Below are 17,517 nucleotides of genomic sequence, written 5' to 3' on the forward strand. Positions count from 1 at the left end.
CCTTAACTTGAATTTGGATGTAACTTTGGAGAGAGTCCTTCTGAGAGGTCTGAGGGGCCCATCAGGAGCAAGTCATGCACTGGACTGTTCCTCCAAAAGACGTGGAAGATATTTGATGATAATAGAGTGCAGGTGTTGGACGTCAGAGGCAGGACTTTTGACGGTTGTCAGCAAATACTTTCCTCCTGATGACTTGTGCAGATCACCTCTTCTGCTCTCATATTCCCCAGCAGCCCTTCTCTTTTCCATTCTCCACCACGCCGACGTGTGTTGGAGCCATCAGTGGAAGTCATCTTTGTCATGTGCTGCCTTCCTTGGCAATAACAAGTGTCTTCTGAACTCTATTTTTATTCTGCTTGCAGTCTAGTTGCATAGAAAAAAGAAGAGTTGAAGCAAAAGGTTTTCCTTTATTTACAATTGACTTCAGTAACATACACTGCACGATACAGGTGTCCCCAAACAACATATGCTGCACCATACAGGTGTCCCCAAACAATATACGCTGCACCATACAGGTGTCCCCAAACAACATACGCTACACGATACAGGTGTCCCCAAACAATATACGCTGCACCATACAGGTGTCCCCAAACAATATACACTGCACCATACAGGTGTCCCCAAACAATATACACTGCACGATACAGGTGTCCCCAAACAATATACGCTGCACCATACAGGTGTCCCCAAACAATATACGCTGCACCATACAGGTGTCCCCAAACAACATATGCTGCACCATACAGGTGTCCCCAAACAATATACGCTGCACCATACAGGTGTCCCCAAACAACATACGCTACACGATACAGGTGTCCCCAAACAATATACGCTGCACCATACAGGTGTCCCCAAACAATATACACTGCACCATACAGGTGTCCCCAAACAATATACACTGCACGATACAGGTGTCCCCAAACAATATACGCTGCACCATACAGGTGTCCCCAAACAATATACGCTGCACCATACAGGTGTCCCCAAACAATATACACTGCACGATACAGGTGTCCCCAAACAATATACACTGCACGATACAGGTGTCCCCAAACAATATACGCTGCACCATACAGGTGTCCCCAAACAATATACGCTGCACCATACAGGTGTCCCCAAACAATATACGCTGCACCATACAGGTGTCCCCAAACAATATACACTGCACGATACAGGTGTCCCCAAACAATATACACTGCACGATACAGGTGTCCCCAAACAATATACGCTGCACCATACAGGTGTCCCCAAACAACATACGCTACACGATACAGGTGTCCCCAAACAATATACACTGCACCATACAGGTGTCCCCAAACAATATACACTGCACGATACAGGTGTCCCCAAACAATATACGCTGCACCATACAGGTGTCCCCAAACAATATACGCTGCACCATACAGGTGTCCCCAAACAATATACACTGCACGATACAGGTGTCCCCAAACAATATACGCTGCACCATACAGGTGTCCCCAAACAATATACGCTGCACCATACAGGTGTCCCCAAACAATATACACTGCACGATACAGGTGTCCCCAAACAATATACGCTGCACCATACATGTGTCCCCAAACAATATACGCTGCACGATACAGGTGTCCCCAAACAACATATGCTGCACGATACAGGTGTCCCCAAACAACATACACTGCACGATACAGGTGTCCCCAAACAACATACACTGCACGATACAGGTGTCCCCAAACAACATACGCTGCACGATACAGGTGTCCCCAAACAACATACACTGCACGATACAGGTGTCCCCAAACATTTGTAGCTCTATGAAGATGTAAGTGTAGTTGCAAAATGGTGCAGTGGAACCTCACTAGTGGAACCAGTGATATCGGGGATAGAGGCCATCGTAGTGATACTCCCGAAACTGCTCATTTGTCTCCCTCCTTCTTTCACTTTGCTCTGTGGATTTAAAACAAGGTCACCATTTGTACTGAGAGACATATTATTACACTATTTTGTTTGAAACAATAATGACACCTCTTGATGTAGTATGTATGTACATAAATACAGTACAGGACCACAGTTTGGACACACCTCCTCATTCAATCTTATTTCCATTGTAGATTGTCACATCAAAACTAGGAATGTGGAGTTATGTACTTAACAAAAATGTGAAATAACTGAAAACATGTCTTATATTCCAGTGTGTTCAAAATAGCCACCCTTTGCTCTCATTACTTTTTCGCACACTCTTGGTATTCTCTCCATGATCTTCAAGAGGTAGTCACCTGAAATGGGTTTCACTTCACAGGTGTCATAGTTTTGATGCCTTCAGTGACAATCTACACTGTAAATAGTCATGAAAATAAAGAAAACGCACTGAAATGAGAAGGTGAGTCCAAAATTGTTATACTGATAGATATATATATATATATATATATATATATATATATATATATATATATATATATATGTATGTATGTATGTGTGTGTGTGTGTGTGTGTGTGTGTATATATACACACAAGTAGGTATGTGTATATATTTATATACATACACTCATGTGTGTGTGTGTATGTATGTATATATATATATATATATATATATATATATATATATGTGTGTGTGTGTGTATGTATGTATATATGTATCTATATGTGTATATATGTATGTGTGTGTATATATATGTGTGTGTGTGTGTATATATATGTGTGTGTGTGTGTATATATGTGTATGTACAAACCCCGTTTCCATATGAGTTGGGAAATAGTGTTAGATGTAAATATAAACAGAATACAATGATTTGCAAATCCTTTTCAAGCCATATTCAGTTGAATATGCTACAAAGACAACATATTTCATTTTCAAACTCATAAACTTTATTTTTTTTTGCAAATAATCATAAACTTTAGAAATTGATGCCAGCAACACGTGACAAAGAAGTTGGGAAAGGTGGCAATAAATATTGATCAAGTTGAGGAATGCTCATCAAACACTTATTTGGAACATCCCACAGGTGTGCAGGCTAATTGGGAACAGGTGGGTGCCATGATTGGGTATAAAAGCAGCTTCCATGAAATGCTAAGTAATTCACAAACAAGGATGGGGTGAGGGTCACCACTTTGTAAGCAAATTGTCAAACAGTTTTAGAACAACATTTCTCAACGAGCTATTGCAAGGAATTTAGGGATTTTACCATCTACGGTCCGTAAAATCATCAAAACGTTCATAGAATCTGGAGAAATCACTGCATGTAAGTGATATTACTGACCTTTGATCCCTCAGGCGGTACTGCATCAAAACCCGACATCGATGTGTAAATGATATCACCACATGGGCTCAGGAACACTTCATAAAACCACTGTCAGTAACTACAGTTGGTCGCTACATCTGTAAGTGCAAGTTAAAACTCTACTATGCAAAGTTAAACCCATTTATCAACAACACCCAGAAACGCCGCCGGCTTTGCTGGGCCCGAGATCATCTAAGATGGACTGATGCAAAGTGGAAAAGTGTTCTGTGGTCTGACGAGTCCACATTTTAAATTATATTTGGAAACAGAGGACGTGGTGTCCTCCGGAACAAAGAAAAAAATAACCATCCGGCTTGTTATAGGTGCAACGTGTAAAAGCCAGCATGTGTGATGGTATGGGGGTGTATTAGTGCCCAAGGCATGGGTAACTTACACATGTGTGATGGTATGGGGGTGTATTAGTGCCCAAGGCATGGGTAACTTACACATGTGTGATGGTATGGGGGTGTATTAGTGCCCAAGGCATGGGTAACTTACACATGTGCGATGGTATGGGGGTGTATTAGTGCCCAAGGCATGGGTAACTTACACATCTGTGAAGGCACCATTAATGCTGAAAGGTCCATACAGGTTTTGGAGCACCATATGTTGTCATCCAAGCAACTTTATCACGGACACCCCTGCTTATTTCAGCAAGACAATGCCAAGCCACGTGTTACAACAGCGTGGCTTCGTATTAAAAGAGTGTGGGTACTTTCCTGGCCTGCCTGCAGTCCAGACCTGTCTCCCATGGAAAATGTGTGGCGCATTATGAAGCGTAAAATAGGACAGCGGAGACCCCGGACTGTTGAAGGACTGAAGCTCTACATAAAACAAGAATGGGAAAGAATTCCACTTTCAAAGCTTCAACAATTAGTTTCCTCAGTTCCCAAACGTTTATTGAGTGTTGTTAAAAGAAAAGGTGATGTAACACAGTAGTGAAGATGCCCTTTCCCAACTACTTTGGCACGTGTTGCAGCCATGAAATTCTAAGTTAATTATTATTGGCAAAAAAAATAAAGTTTATGAGTTTGAACATGAAATATGTTGTCTTTGTAGCATATTCAACTGAATATGGTTTGAAAAGGATTTGCAAATCATTGTATTCTGTTTATATTTACATCTAACACAATTTCCCAACTCATATGGAAAAGGGGTTTGTATATATATGTACATATATATATGTGTGTGTGTGTGTGTATACAGTATGTGTATGTAAATGTGTGTATGTTTATGTTGTATAAATAAATAAAGTACCACTTTTTATGTTAAAAAAGTGGCAGCTCAGTTGCCAGAATAAAAATGTTTTTTTTTTTTTTTGTAAGAAAACGTAGTACTGTTTTTCTATTTCAAGTGAAAGTAGCAATGATTGTCACACACACGCGCACTCATACACACACACACACACACACACACACACACACATGAGGTGTGGTGAAATTACATTTGTCCATCAACCCCATTAGGTTGTAAAAAAAACCCTCCTGTATTTTACAGTAAAATTGTGTTGACTTGAGTTGTCACTTTGACTGTAAAATCAAATGTACATGTACAATGTACATCAACTTCCTCTATTGTTACCTGCAATGTGGCCTCATTGAAGATGAACTGACATCTAATGCAATTAGTGTTTGTTGTCAAGAAAATCCAAGAAGAAATGCATTTAATGAGCTAGTCCACTGGATTGTTGTGTGTGATCTCCATTGTTGTGTGTGGTGTTTGTGTGTGATCTCCATTGTTGTGTGTGGTGTTTGTGTGTGATCTCCATTGTGGTGTTTGTGTGTGATCTCCATTGTTGTGTGTGGTGTTTGTGTGTGATCTCCATTGTTGTGTGTGGTGTTTGTGTGTGATCTCCATTGTGGTGTTTGTGTGTGATCTCCATTGTTGTGTGTGGTGTTTGTGTGTAATCTCCATTGTTGTGTGTGGTGTTTGTGTGTGATCTCCATTGTTGTGTGTGCTGTTTGTGTGTGATCTCCATTGTTGTGTGTGGTGTTTGTGTGTGATCTCCATTGTTGTGTGTGGTGTTTGTGTGTGATCTCCATTGCTGTGTGTGGTGTTTGTGTGTGATCTCCATTGCTGTGTGTGGTGTTTGTGTGTGATCTCCATTGCTGTGTGTGGTGTTTGTGTGTGATCTCTATTGCTGTGTGTGGTGTTTGTGTGTGATCTCCATTACTGTGTGTGGTGTTTGTGTGTGATCTCCATTGTTGTGTGTGATCTCCATTGCTGTGTGTGGTGTTTGTGTGTGATCTCCATTGCTGTGTGTGGTGTTTGTGTGTGGTCTCCATTGTTGTGTGTGATCTCCATTGTTGTGTGTGGTGTTTGTGTGTGATCTCCATTGCTGTGTGTGGTGTTTGTGTGTGATCTCCATTGCTGTGTGTGGTGTTTGTGTGTGATCTCCATTGCTGTGTGTGGTGTTTGTGTGTGATCTCCATTGTTGTGTGTGGTGTTTGTGTGTGATCTCCATTGCTGTGTGTGGTGTTTGTGTGTGATCTCCATTGCTGTGTGTGGTGTTGCTGGGGCTGCTTTGCTTTTGGAATTAGATGACATTGTTTTTGTGGTGCTGTGTGTTGTTCTGTTGGATTCAATACAGTTTCACAAAAAACAATACTAGGATAAAAGCTTTTCATACCGTCGCGGTCTTCTTCGGCGTAGTTCTCGTACTTCTTGTGTCGATCCTCGTTGTATTCCCTCCAGCGCTCGCTGTTGGCCCGCTGGACCTTCTGCTCCGCTAGGGAGAGCACACACACACCTGCTCAGCTATGGAGAGCACACACACCTGCTCAGCTATGGAGAGCACACACACCTGCTCAGCTATGGAGAGCACACACACCTGCTCAGCTATGGAGAGCACACACACACCTGCTCAGCTATGGAGAGCACACACACCTGCTCAGCTATGGAGAGCACACACACCTGCTCAGCTATGGAGAGCACACACACCTGCTCAGCTATGGAGAGCACACACACACCTGCTCAGCTATGGAGAGCACACACACCTGCTCAGCTATGGAGAGCACACACACCTGCTCAGCCGGGGCCCCCCTCATTTAATCACACCAAATTGTTTCCCCTGGGGTCCACATTGAGCTGGACAAATATTTGGTGGAGGGCCCAAAGCCGACTGTATGTAAAGTAACTATGTGTACATATATTATTTATCATCATTATTATTATTATTCTGAATTATGTGTGCATATTATTATGAATTATGTGTACATATTATGAATGATCATGTGCACATATATTATGAATTATGTGTACATATTATTATGTGTACATATCATATTAATATCATGGAATTCATATCATTGGATATGTGAAAGTTTGACTCCTACCTTGTTTACTTTTGTGACTTAAAGTTTTGTCATCGATGAGAAATATCAAGCAGCTAAAATGCAGCAAACATGAATACGTGTGGAGAGTGTTTTGTAATTTCCCATCATGCCATGATTTTAAAAGGGTGTACTTCAAAAATGTGTTTATGGTGCCTGGACATTTTTTATAATATCCACAAATGGTGTTGTGTGTGTGTGTGAGCATGTCTGTTGGCATTTTGTTTGCTCCAATGTATTTATTTTTATTTGCAGCATGACTAGTGAAGGTTGTTTGCATTGGGTCATATAAGTATATGCTGCTATTCATGACTTGATAAACGGCCATTCGACCTGAAATACTTGCATTGTCCACAAGATAGAGACAAAGAGGTAGCATCTATCCATCTATTTTCTACCGCTTGTCCTTTTCGGTGTGGCGGGGGCTGCTGGAGCCTATCTCAGCTTCATTCTCGCAGAAGGCGGTGTATACCCTGGACAAGTCGCCACCGAATTAGTATATGAATGATTTTTCAAAATGGATTGCTGTTAGATTTGTAATTAAAGTCATGACATCTCGTGGGCCAAACTGAAGTTCTGACACCCCTGCACTTGGAGGCCACTTCTTTACTCCACACGACCCCGCGCCTCCTTCTGCACATGCTCCACCTGATTGACTTAGCAGCCACCCTGAAGATGCTCACTTTGCCAGACAGCTCCTGAAACTTTCCCTCTGTCTTCTAGGATGGTAACTCACCCATCTGATCATAGTAACTACCCAGCTGATCATAGTAACTACCTAGCTGTTCATAGTAACTCACCCAGCTGATCATAGTAACTACCCAGCTGATCATAGTAACTACCTAGCTGTTCATAGTAACTCACCCAGCTGATCATAGTAAGTCACCCAGCTGATCATAGTAACTACCCAGCTGTTAGTAGTGACTCACCCAGCTGATCATAGTAACTACCCAGCTGATCATAGTAACTACCTAGCTGTTCATAGTAACTCACCCAGCTGATCATAGTAACTACCCAGCTGATCATAGTAACTACCTAGCTGTTCATAGTAACTCACCCAGCTGATCATAGTAACTACCTAGCTGTTCATAGTAACTCACCCAGCTGATCATAGTAACTACCCAGCTGTTAGTAGTGACTCACCCAGCTGATCATAGTAACTACCCAGCTGATCATAGTAACTACCTAGCTGTTCATAGTAACTCACCCAGCTGATCATAGTAACTACCCAGCTGATCATAGTAACTACCTAGCTGTTCATAGTAACTCACCCAGCTGATCATAGTAAGTCACCCAGCTGATCATAGTAACTACCCAGCTGTTAGTAGTGACTCACCCAGCTGATCATAGTAACTACCCAGCTGATCATAGTAACTACCTAGCTGTTCATAGTAACTCACCCAGCTGATCATAGTAACTACCCAGCTGATCATAGTAACTACCTAGCTGTTCATAGTAACTCACCCAGCTGATCATAGTAACTACCCAGCTGATCATAGTAAGTCACCCAGCTGATCATAGTAACTACCCAGCTGTTAGTAGTGACTCACCCAGCTGATCATAGTAACTACCCAGCTGATCATAGTAACTACCCAGCTGATCATAGTAAGTCACCCAGCTGATCATAGTAACTACCCAGCTGTTAGTAGTGACTCACCCAGCTGATCATAGTAACTACCCAGCTGATCATAGTAAGTCACCCAGCTGATCATAGTAACTACCCAGCTGATCATAGTAACTCGCCCAGCTGATCATAGTAACTCACCTGGCTGATTGTAGTAACTCACCTGACTGTTGGTAGTAACTCACCCAGCTGTTAGAAGTGACTCACCCAGCTGATTGTAGTAACTCACCCGGCTGTAAGTAGTAACTCACCCAGCTGTTGGGAGTGACTCACCCAGCTGTTGGGAGTGACTCACCCAGCTGTTGGTAGTAACTACCCAGCTGATCATAGTAACTCACCCAGCTGTTGGTAGTAACTCACCCAGCTGTTGGTAGTAACTCACCCAGCTTTTGGTAGTAACTCACCCAGCTGATCATAGTAACTCACCCAGCTGATCATAGTAACTGCCCAGCTGATCATAGTAACTCACCTGGCTGATTGTAGTAACTCACCTGACTGTTGGTAGTAACTCACCCAGCTGTTAGAAGTGACTCACCCAGCTGATTGTAGTAACTCACCCGGCTGTAAGTAGTAACTCACCCAGCTGTTGGGAGTGACTCACCCAGCTGTTGGTAGTAACTACCCAGCTGATCATAGTTACTCACCCAGCTGTTGGTAGTAACTCACCCAGCTGTTGGTAGTAACTCACCCAGCTGTTGGTAGTAACTCACCCAGCTTTTGGTAGTAACTCACCCAGCTGATCATAGTAACTCACCCAGCTGATCATAGTAACTACCCAGCTGTTGGTAGTAACTCACCCAGCTTTTGGTAGTAACTACCCAGCTGATCATAGTAACTCACCCAGCTGTTGGTAGTAACTCACCCAGCTGTTTGTAGTAACTCACCCAGCTGATCATAGTAACTCACCCAGCTGTTGGTAGTAACTCACCCAGCTGATCATAGTAACTCACCCAGCTGTTGGTAGTAACTCACCCAGCTGTTGGTAGTAACTCACCCAGCTGATCATAGTAACTCACCCAGCTGATCATAGTAACTCACCCAGCTGTTGGTAGTAACTCACCCAACTGATCATAGTAACTCACCCAGCTTTTGGTAGTAACTACCCAGCTGATCATAGTAACTCACCCAGCTGTTGGTAGTAACTCACCCAGCTGTTGGTAGTAACTCACCCAGCTGTTGGTAGTAACTCACCCAGCTTTTGGTAGTAACTCACCCAGCTGATCATAGTAACTCACCCAGCTGATCATAGTAACTACCCAGCTGATCATAGTAACTCACCCAGCTTTTGGTAGTAACTACCCAGCTGATCATAGTAACTCACCCAGCTGATCATAGTAACTCACCCAGCTGTTGGTAGTAACTCACCCAGCTGATCATAGTAACTCACCCAGCTGTTGGTAGTAACTCACCCAGCTGATCATAGTAACTCACCCAGCTGATCATAGTAACTCACCCAGCTGTTGGTAGTAACTCACCCAACTGATCATAGTAACTCACCCAGCTTTTGGTAGTAACTACCCAGCTGATCATAGTAACTCACCCAGCTGTTGGTAGTAACTCACCCAGCTGATCGTAGTAACTCACCCAGCTGTTGGTAGTAACTCACCCAGCTGATCATAGTAACTCACCCAGCTTTTGGTAGTAACTACCCAGCTTATCATAGTAACTCACCCAGCTGTTGGTAGTGACTCACCCAGCTTTTGGTAGTAACTACCCAACTGATCATAGTAACTCACCCAGCTTTTGGTAGTAACTACCCAGCTGATCATAGTAACTCACCCAGCTTTTGGTAGTAACTACACAGCTTATCATAGTAACTCACCCAGCTGTTGGTAGTAACTACCCAGCTGATCATAGTAACTCACCCAGCTGTTGGTAGTAACTCACCCAGCTGATCATAGTAACTCACCCAGCTGTTGGTAGTAACTCACCCAGCTGTTGGTAGTAACTCACCCAGCTGATCATAGTAACTCACCCAGCTGATCATAGTAACTCACCCAGCTGTTGGTAGTAACTCACCCAGCTGTTGGTAGTAACTCACCCAGCTGATCATAGTAACTCACCCAGCTGATCATAGTAACTCACCCAGCTGTTGGTAGTAACTCACCCAACTGATCATAGTAACTCACCCAGCTTTTGGTAGTAACTACCCAGCTGATCATAGTAACTCACCCAGCTGTTGGTAGTAACTACCCAGCTGTTGGTAGTAACTCACCCAGCTGTTGGTAGTAACTCACCCAGCTGATCATAGTAACTCACCCAGCTGTTGGTAGTAACTCACCCAGCTGATCATAGTCACTCACCCAGCTGTTGGTAGTAACTCACCCAGCTGATCATAGTAACTCACCCAGCTGTTGGTAGTAACTCACCCAGCTGTTGGTAGTAACTCACCCAGCTGATCATAGTAACTCACCCAGCTGATCATAGTAACTACCCAGCTGATCATAGTAACTACCCAGCTGATCATAGTAACTCACCCAGCTGTTGGTAGTAACTCACCCAGCTGATCATAGTAACTCACCCAGCTTTTGGTAGTAACTACCCAGCTTATCATAGTAACTCACCCAGCTGATCATAGTAACTCACCCAGCTTTTGGTAGTAACTACCCAGCTTATCATAGTAACTCACCCAGCTGTTGGTAGTGACTCACCCAGCTGTTGGTAGTAACTACCCAACTGATCATAGTAACTCACCCAGCTTTTGGTAGTAACTCACCCAGCTGTTCGTAGTATCTCACGGAGCGGCGAGTGCGGCGTTTGAAAAAGTTGTCGGCGTCGACCTCAGGCATGAAGACCGTGCGAGCGCCCTCTGCAAAGGTCAGAGGTTAAAAGCCAGCCCAGGTAATATTTCCATGGCGTGTGCCCACCTTTGGCATCAGCTGACTTGGAGTCATCCTGCACTGCTGCGCCGTCAGCAAGACTAGAAACTGAAGTGAAAGTGGTTAGAGCGCTCACCCCCGGGAGGGGGGGGGGGGGGGGGGGGGGGGGATCACTCACCGCCGAGGAGGGCAGCCAGGACGAGCAGAGTCCAGGACATGTTGCACAGAGGAAGGTGGAAGGTGGTCTGCACCCGAGTGCCACGGAGCAAAGTAGGTCTGCATCAACACGTTGGGAGGTGGGAGGGGCCTCAGGGGGAGGGAGGGGCCTCTTTCGTGATACCAGCAAATGTAGCATTTTTATTTTATTCAGATGAAAATGAACTCATTCACATGTAAATCACAGTTTTATTTAGTTGGGGTTGCGGGGGTGCTGGAGCCTATCTCAGCTGCACACAGGCGGAAGGCAGGGTACACCCTGGACAAGTCACCACCTCATCACAGGGCCAAACAAGACAGACAACATTCACACTCACACAGAATATGACATGGCATAAAAATGTGTGTGAATGGAGAACTGTGTTGAAATGAGAACTGAATCATCATCCAGGAATCAAATGCCCAACCATTTAAAGTCCTACTGAAATGAGATGTTCTTATTTAAACGGGGATAGCAGCTCCATTCTATGTGTCATACTTCATCATTTCACCATATTTTTGCTGAAAGGATTTAGTAGAGAACATCGAAGATAAAGTTGGCAACTTTTGGTGGCTAATAAAAAAGCCTTGCCTGTACCGGAAGTAGCAGACGATGTGCGCGTGACGTCACGGGTTGTGGAGCTCCTCACATCTGAACATTGTTTACAATCATGGCCACCAGCAGCCAGAGCGATTCGGACCGAGAAAGCGACAATTTCCCCATTAATTTGAGCGAGGATGAAAGATTTGTGGATGAGGAAAGTGAGAGTGAAGGACAAGAAAAAAAAAGACAAGGACAGTGGGAGCAATTCAGATGTTATTAGACACATTTACAGGATAATTCTGGAAATCCCTTGTCTGCTTATTGTGTTACTAGTGTTTTTGTGAGATTATTGTAACGGCTGGTTGGCATAGCGATGCCGGGTTTGTTCCTCCAAGGATGCGTTGGCAAGAACACAGCAAAGGTAAGAAATAAAGATTTATTTAAGTAACAAAAGGAGCTAAGGAACAAAGACACTGGTGCTAAACAAATTGTGCTAGCATGAAAGCTAGGAATATAAACAGAAAAACTAAACTTGGCACGAAAAGGGAAAACAAAACAGCATGAGAGCTAAAATGAAACAAAGGCGTAGCATGTAAGCTAGTGAGAATGTACATGAAAAGCAGTCGTCACTTGTTGCTTGTAAAGCAAATTAGGAACCCAGAAAGACTGAACAGAAAAGGCTGGCTTATATAGGATGGTGATTAGAAAAACAGGTATGCGTGAACCGGGAGTAACAGGTGGAACTAATATGTAACCATGGTGACGAAGCAAACAGAAAATAAGGACGTCAATATAAGTGATACCAAAATGGAACAAAAGCAACAATATGGTGATGATCCGACCATCGGATCACAACAACTATAAAGTCATACCTGAAAGTCGGAGGGGTGTGGTGACCGCCAGTGTCTCTGATGGAAGCCATGGAGGAGCCAAGAAAGCCGCAGCTGCCTCTTCGACAGCTGCAGGAGGACGCAAGCTCCGCTCATGTTTATGGTAAGAGCCGACTTATTAGCACAATTTTCTCACCAAAACCTGCCAGTCAACATGCGGTAGAGAAACATGTTTGCTTGACTGCTCTGTTCCATATTAAAGCTTCACAACAAACAAAGAAACACCGGCTGTGTTTGTGTTGCTATAGCCGGCTGAACTACACCGCTTTCCACCAACATCTTTCTTCTTTGACGTCTCCATTATTCATTGAACAAAGATTCAACAACACATATGTGCAAAATACTCTGTAATTATGCCATTCAATCGGACGTTTTTTTAGCCGTGAGTGGTGCTGGGATAAAATGTCCGCTCCAACCATTAACGTCACAAGCACGCGTCAACATAAGCGTCATCATTCCGCGACGTTTTCAACACAACACTCGCTGGGAAATTTAAAATTGCAATTTAGTAAACTAAAGCGGGCGTATTGGCATGTGTTGCAATGTTAATATTTCATCATTGATATATAAACTATCAGACTGCGTGGTGGCTAGTAGTGGCTTTCAGTAGGTCTTTAATGTCCATCTTTGAGGTCAGGGGTCAAACAGGACATCAGGAAAGTATTCACAGCACTTCACTTTTTCTACATTTTGTTATATGTATGTATGTGTATTCCTTATATAGGAATGTGTATATATATAAATGTGTGTATGTATGTGTATACACGTGTGTGTGTGTGTGTGTGTATACAGTGGCAGTCAAAAGTGTAGGTACACTTGTAAAGAAGATGATGTCATGGCTGTCTTGACTTTCCAATCATTTCTTTGTTTGTGATGTAGTGATTGGAGCACATACTTGTTGCTCACAAAAGCATTCATGAAGTTTGCTTCTTTTATGAATTTATTATGTCTCTACTGAGAATGTGAGCAATCAAAAGTATACGTACAGCAATGTTCATATTTGCTTACATGTCCCTTGGCAAGTTTACCTGCATTAAGGTGCTTTTGCTAGCCATCCACAAGCTTCTGTACACATTTTTCACCACAAAATTGCTGCAGTTCAGCTAAATGTGTTGCTTTTCTGACATGGACTTGTTTCTTCAGCATTGTCCACATGTTTAAGTCAGGACTTTGGGAAGGCCATTCCAAAACCTTCATTCTAGCCTGATTGAGGCATTCCTTGACCACTTTTGAGGTGTGTTTGGGGTCATTGTCCTGTTGGAACCCCCAACTGTGCCCAAGACCCAACCTCCCCCCTGATGATTTTAGCTTGTCCTGAACAATTTGGAGCTAATCCTCCTTTTTCATTGTCCCATTTAAAGCAGCAGTTCCATTGGCAGCAAAACAGGCCCAGAGCATAATACTACCACCACCATGCTTGACGGTAGGGATGGTGTTCCTGCGATTAAAGGCCTCACCTTTTCTCCTCCAAACATATTGCTGGGTATTGTGGCCAAACAGCTCCAGTTTGGTTTCATCTGACATCACATGTACAAGATAAGACCTTCTGGAGGAAAGTTCTGTGGTCTCTGGTCATCGCTAGTCTTGTCATCCTGGTCCTCACCAGAGGACGACTTGGTGGTGTGAGAACCAAATATGGTGTCAAGGAGAAATCCTTTGAACACAAAGCTTTATTTTTTTCAGCGAGCCTCAGACTGGAACTGCAGCGTCCAGGAGGAAAGTACGGGCCTGATTCCTTTCCTGACCCAGACCTCTACTCCTACCGGTGGGGCTCCTACCAGATGTCATTATTGTCCTCTGCTGCTATCCTTTAAGGTTCCCTTCATCCTGGGGTGAAAAGCCAGCACTCTCAGGATGAGCTGAACCTCTCTGAGGGCATGTTTCCTTCTCTGGATAAAGATGCTGGGACCAAATACAAACACCTGCTAGTTTACAATGTAGAGGGTATGATGGACCCCACATGCTCAAAGTAATGTAGAGGGTATGATGGACCCCACATGCTCAAAGTAATGTAGAGGGTATGATGGACCCCACATGCTCAAAGTAATGTAGAGGGTATGATGGACCCCACATGCTGAAAGTAATGTAGAGGGTATGATGGACCCCACATGCTCAAAGTAATGTAAAGGGTATGATGGACCCCACATGCTCAAAGTAATGTAGAGGGTATGATGGACCCCACATGCTCAAAGTAATGTAGAGGGTATGATGGACCCCACATGCTCAAAGTAATGTAGAGGGTATGATGGACCCCACATGCTCAAAGTAATGTAGAGGGTATGATGGACCCCACATGCTCAAAGTAATGTAGAGGGTATGATGGACCCCACATGCTCAAAGTAATGTAGAGGGTATGATGGACCCCACATGCTCAAAGTAATGTAGAGGGTATGATGGACCCCACATGCTCAAAGTAATGTAGAGGGTATGATGGACCCCACATGCTCAAAGTAATGTAAAGGGTATGATGGACCCCACATGCTCAAAGTAATGTAGAGGGTATGATGGACCCCACATGCTCAAAGTAATGTAGAGGGTATGATGGACACCACATGCTCAAAGTAATGTAGAGGGTATGATGGACCCCACATGCTCAAAGTAATGTAAAGGGTATGATGGACCCCACATGCTCAAAGTAATGTAGAGGGTATGATGGACCCCACATGCTCAAAGTAATGTAGAGGGTATGATGGACCCCACATGCTCAAAGTAATGTAGAGGGTATGATGGACCCCACATGCTCAAAGTAATGTAGAGGGTATGATGGACCCCACATGCTCAAAGTAATGTAGAGGGTATGATGGACCCCACATGCTCAAAGTAATGTAGAGGGTATGATGGACCCCACATGCTCAAAGTAATGTAGAGGGTATGATGGACCCCACATGCTCAAAGTAATGTAGAGGGTATGATGGACCCCACATGCTCAAAGTAATGTAAAGGGTATGATGGACCCCACATGCTCAAAGTAATGTAGAGGGTATGATGGACCCCACATGCTCAAAGTAATGTAGAGGGTATGATGGACACCACATGCTCAAAGTAATGTAGAGGGTATGATGGACCCCACATGCTGAAAGTAATGTAAAGGGTATGATGGACCCCACATGCTCAAAGTAATGTAGAGGGTATGATGGACCCCACATGCTCAAAGTAATGTAGAGGGTATGATGGACCCCACATGCTCAAAGTAATGTAGAGGGTATGATGGACCCCACATGCTCAAAGTAATGTAGAGGGTATGATGGACCCCACATGCTCAAAGTAATGTAGAGGGTATGATGGACCCCACATGCTCAAAGTAATGTAGAGGGTATGATGGACCCCACATGCTCAAAGTAATGTAGAGGGTATGATGGACCCCACATGCTCAAAGTAATGTAGAGGGTATGATGGACCCCACATGCTCAAAGTAATGTAGAGGGTATGATGGACCCCACATGCTCAAAGTAATGTAGAGGGTATGATGGACCCCACATGCTCAAAGTAATGTAGAGGGTATGATGGACCCCACATGCTCAAAGTAATGTAGAGGGTATGATGGACCCCACATGCTGAAAGTAATGTAGAGGGTATGATGGACCCCACATGCTCAAAGTAATGTAAAGGGTATGATGGACCCCACATGCTCAAAGTAATGTAGAGGGTATGATGGACCCCACATGCTCAAAGTAATGTAGAGGGTATGATGGACCCCACATGCTCAAAGTAATGTAGAGGGTATGATGGACCCCACATGCTCAAAGTAATGTAGAGGGTATGATGGACCCCACATGCTCAAAGTAATGTAGAGGGTATGATGGACCCCACATGCTCAAAGTAATGTAGAGGGTATGATGGACCCCACATGCTCAAAGTAATGTAGAGGGTATGATGGACCCCACATGCTCAAAGTAATGTAGAGGGTATGATGGACCCCACATGCTCAAAGTAATGTAAAGGGTATGATGGACCCCACATGCTCAAAGTAATGTAGAGGGTATGATGGACCCCACATGCTCAAAGTAATGTAGAGGGTATGATGGACACCACATGCTCAAAGTAATGTAGAGGGTATGATGGACCCCACATGCTGAAAGTAATGTAAAGGGTATGATGGACCCCACATGCTCAAAGTAATGTAGAGGGTATGATGGACCCCACATGCTCAAAGTAATGTAGAGGGTATGATGGACACCACATGCTCAAAGTAATGTAGAGGGTATGATGGACCCCACATGCTGAAAGTAATGTAAAGGGTATGATGGACCCCACATGCTCAAAGTAATGTAGAGGGTATGATGGACCCCACATGCTCAAAGTAATGTAGAGGGTATGATGGACCCCACATGCTCAAAGTAATGTAGAGGGTATGATGGACCCCACATGCTGAAAGTAATGTAAAGGGTATGATGGACCCCACATGCTCAAAGTAATGTAGAGGGTATGATGGACCCCACATGCTGAAAGTAATGTAAAGGGTATGATGGACCCCACATGCTCAAAGTAATGTAGAGGGTATGATGGACCCCACATGCTCAAAGTAATGTAGAGGGTATGATGGACCCCACATGCTCATAGTAATGTAGAGGGTATGATGGACCCCACATGCTCAAAGTAATGTAGAGGGTATGATGGACCCCACATGCTGAAAGTAATGTAAAGGGTATGATGGACCCCACATGCTGAAAGTAATGTAAAGGGTATGATGGACCCCACATGCTCAAAGTAATGTAGAGGGTATGATGGACCCCACATGCTCAAAGTAATGTAGAGGGTATGATGGACCCCACATGCTCAAAGTAATGTAGAGGGTATGATGGACCCCACATGCTCAAAGTAATGTAAAGGGTATGATGGACCCCACATGCTCAAAG

General features: G+C 43.8%; 2 protein-coding genes across 3 annotated transcripts; both read right to left on the reverse strand.

Annotated features, from left to right (window-relative positions):
- Window positions 1-387: 387 nt before the first annotated feature.
- On the reverse strand, window positions 388-1,571 carry LOC133561256 (uncharacterized). 2 transcript variants are annotated; one of them, XM_061914613.1, is made up of 2 exons: window positions 846-1,571; window positions 388-812 (listed from the first exon to the last, which is right to left on the reverse strand). In XM_061914613.1, exons 1-2 carry the CDS (start codon window positions 1,569-1,571, stop codon window positions 408-410), a joined length of 1,131 nt encoding a protein of 376 aa, XP_061770597.1. In that variant the 3' UTR covers window positions 388-407. The 2 variants fall into 2 exon arrangements, with proteins under 2 accessions (XP_061770597.1, XP_061770598.1); XM_061914614.1 differs by having other exon boundaries at window positions 388-548; window positions 582-1,571.
- Window positions 388-11,334, reverse strand: LOC133561261 (unique cartilage matrix-associated protein-like). The gene is made up of 5 exons (XM_061914622.1): window positions 11,211-11,334; window positions 11,081-11,140; window positions 10,930-11,022; window positions 5,887-5,985; window positions 388-1,926 (listed from the first exon to the last, which is right to left on the reverse strand). Exons 1-5 carry the CDS (start codon window positions 11,248-11,250, stop codon window positions 1,838-1,840), a joined length of 381 nt encoding a protein of 126 aa, XP_061770606.1. The 5' UTR covers window positions 11,251-11,334; the 3' UTR covers window positions 388-1,837.
- Window positions 11,335-17,517: the final 6,183 nt, after the last annotated feature.

The sequence above is a fragment of the Nerophis ophidion genome, linkage group LG10 (genome assembly GCF_033978795.1).
Source record: "Nerophis ophidion isolate RoL-2023_Sa linkage group LG10, RoL_Noph_v1.0, whole genome shotgun sequence".
Lineage (NCBI taxonomy): Eukaryota > Metazoa > Chordata > Actinopteri > Syngnathiformes > Syngnathidae > Nerophis > Nerophis ophidion.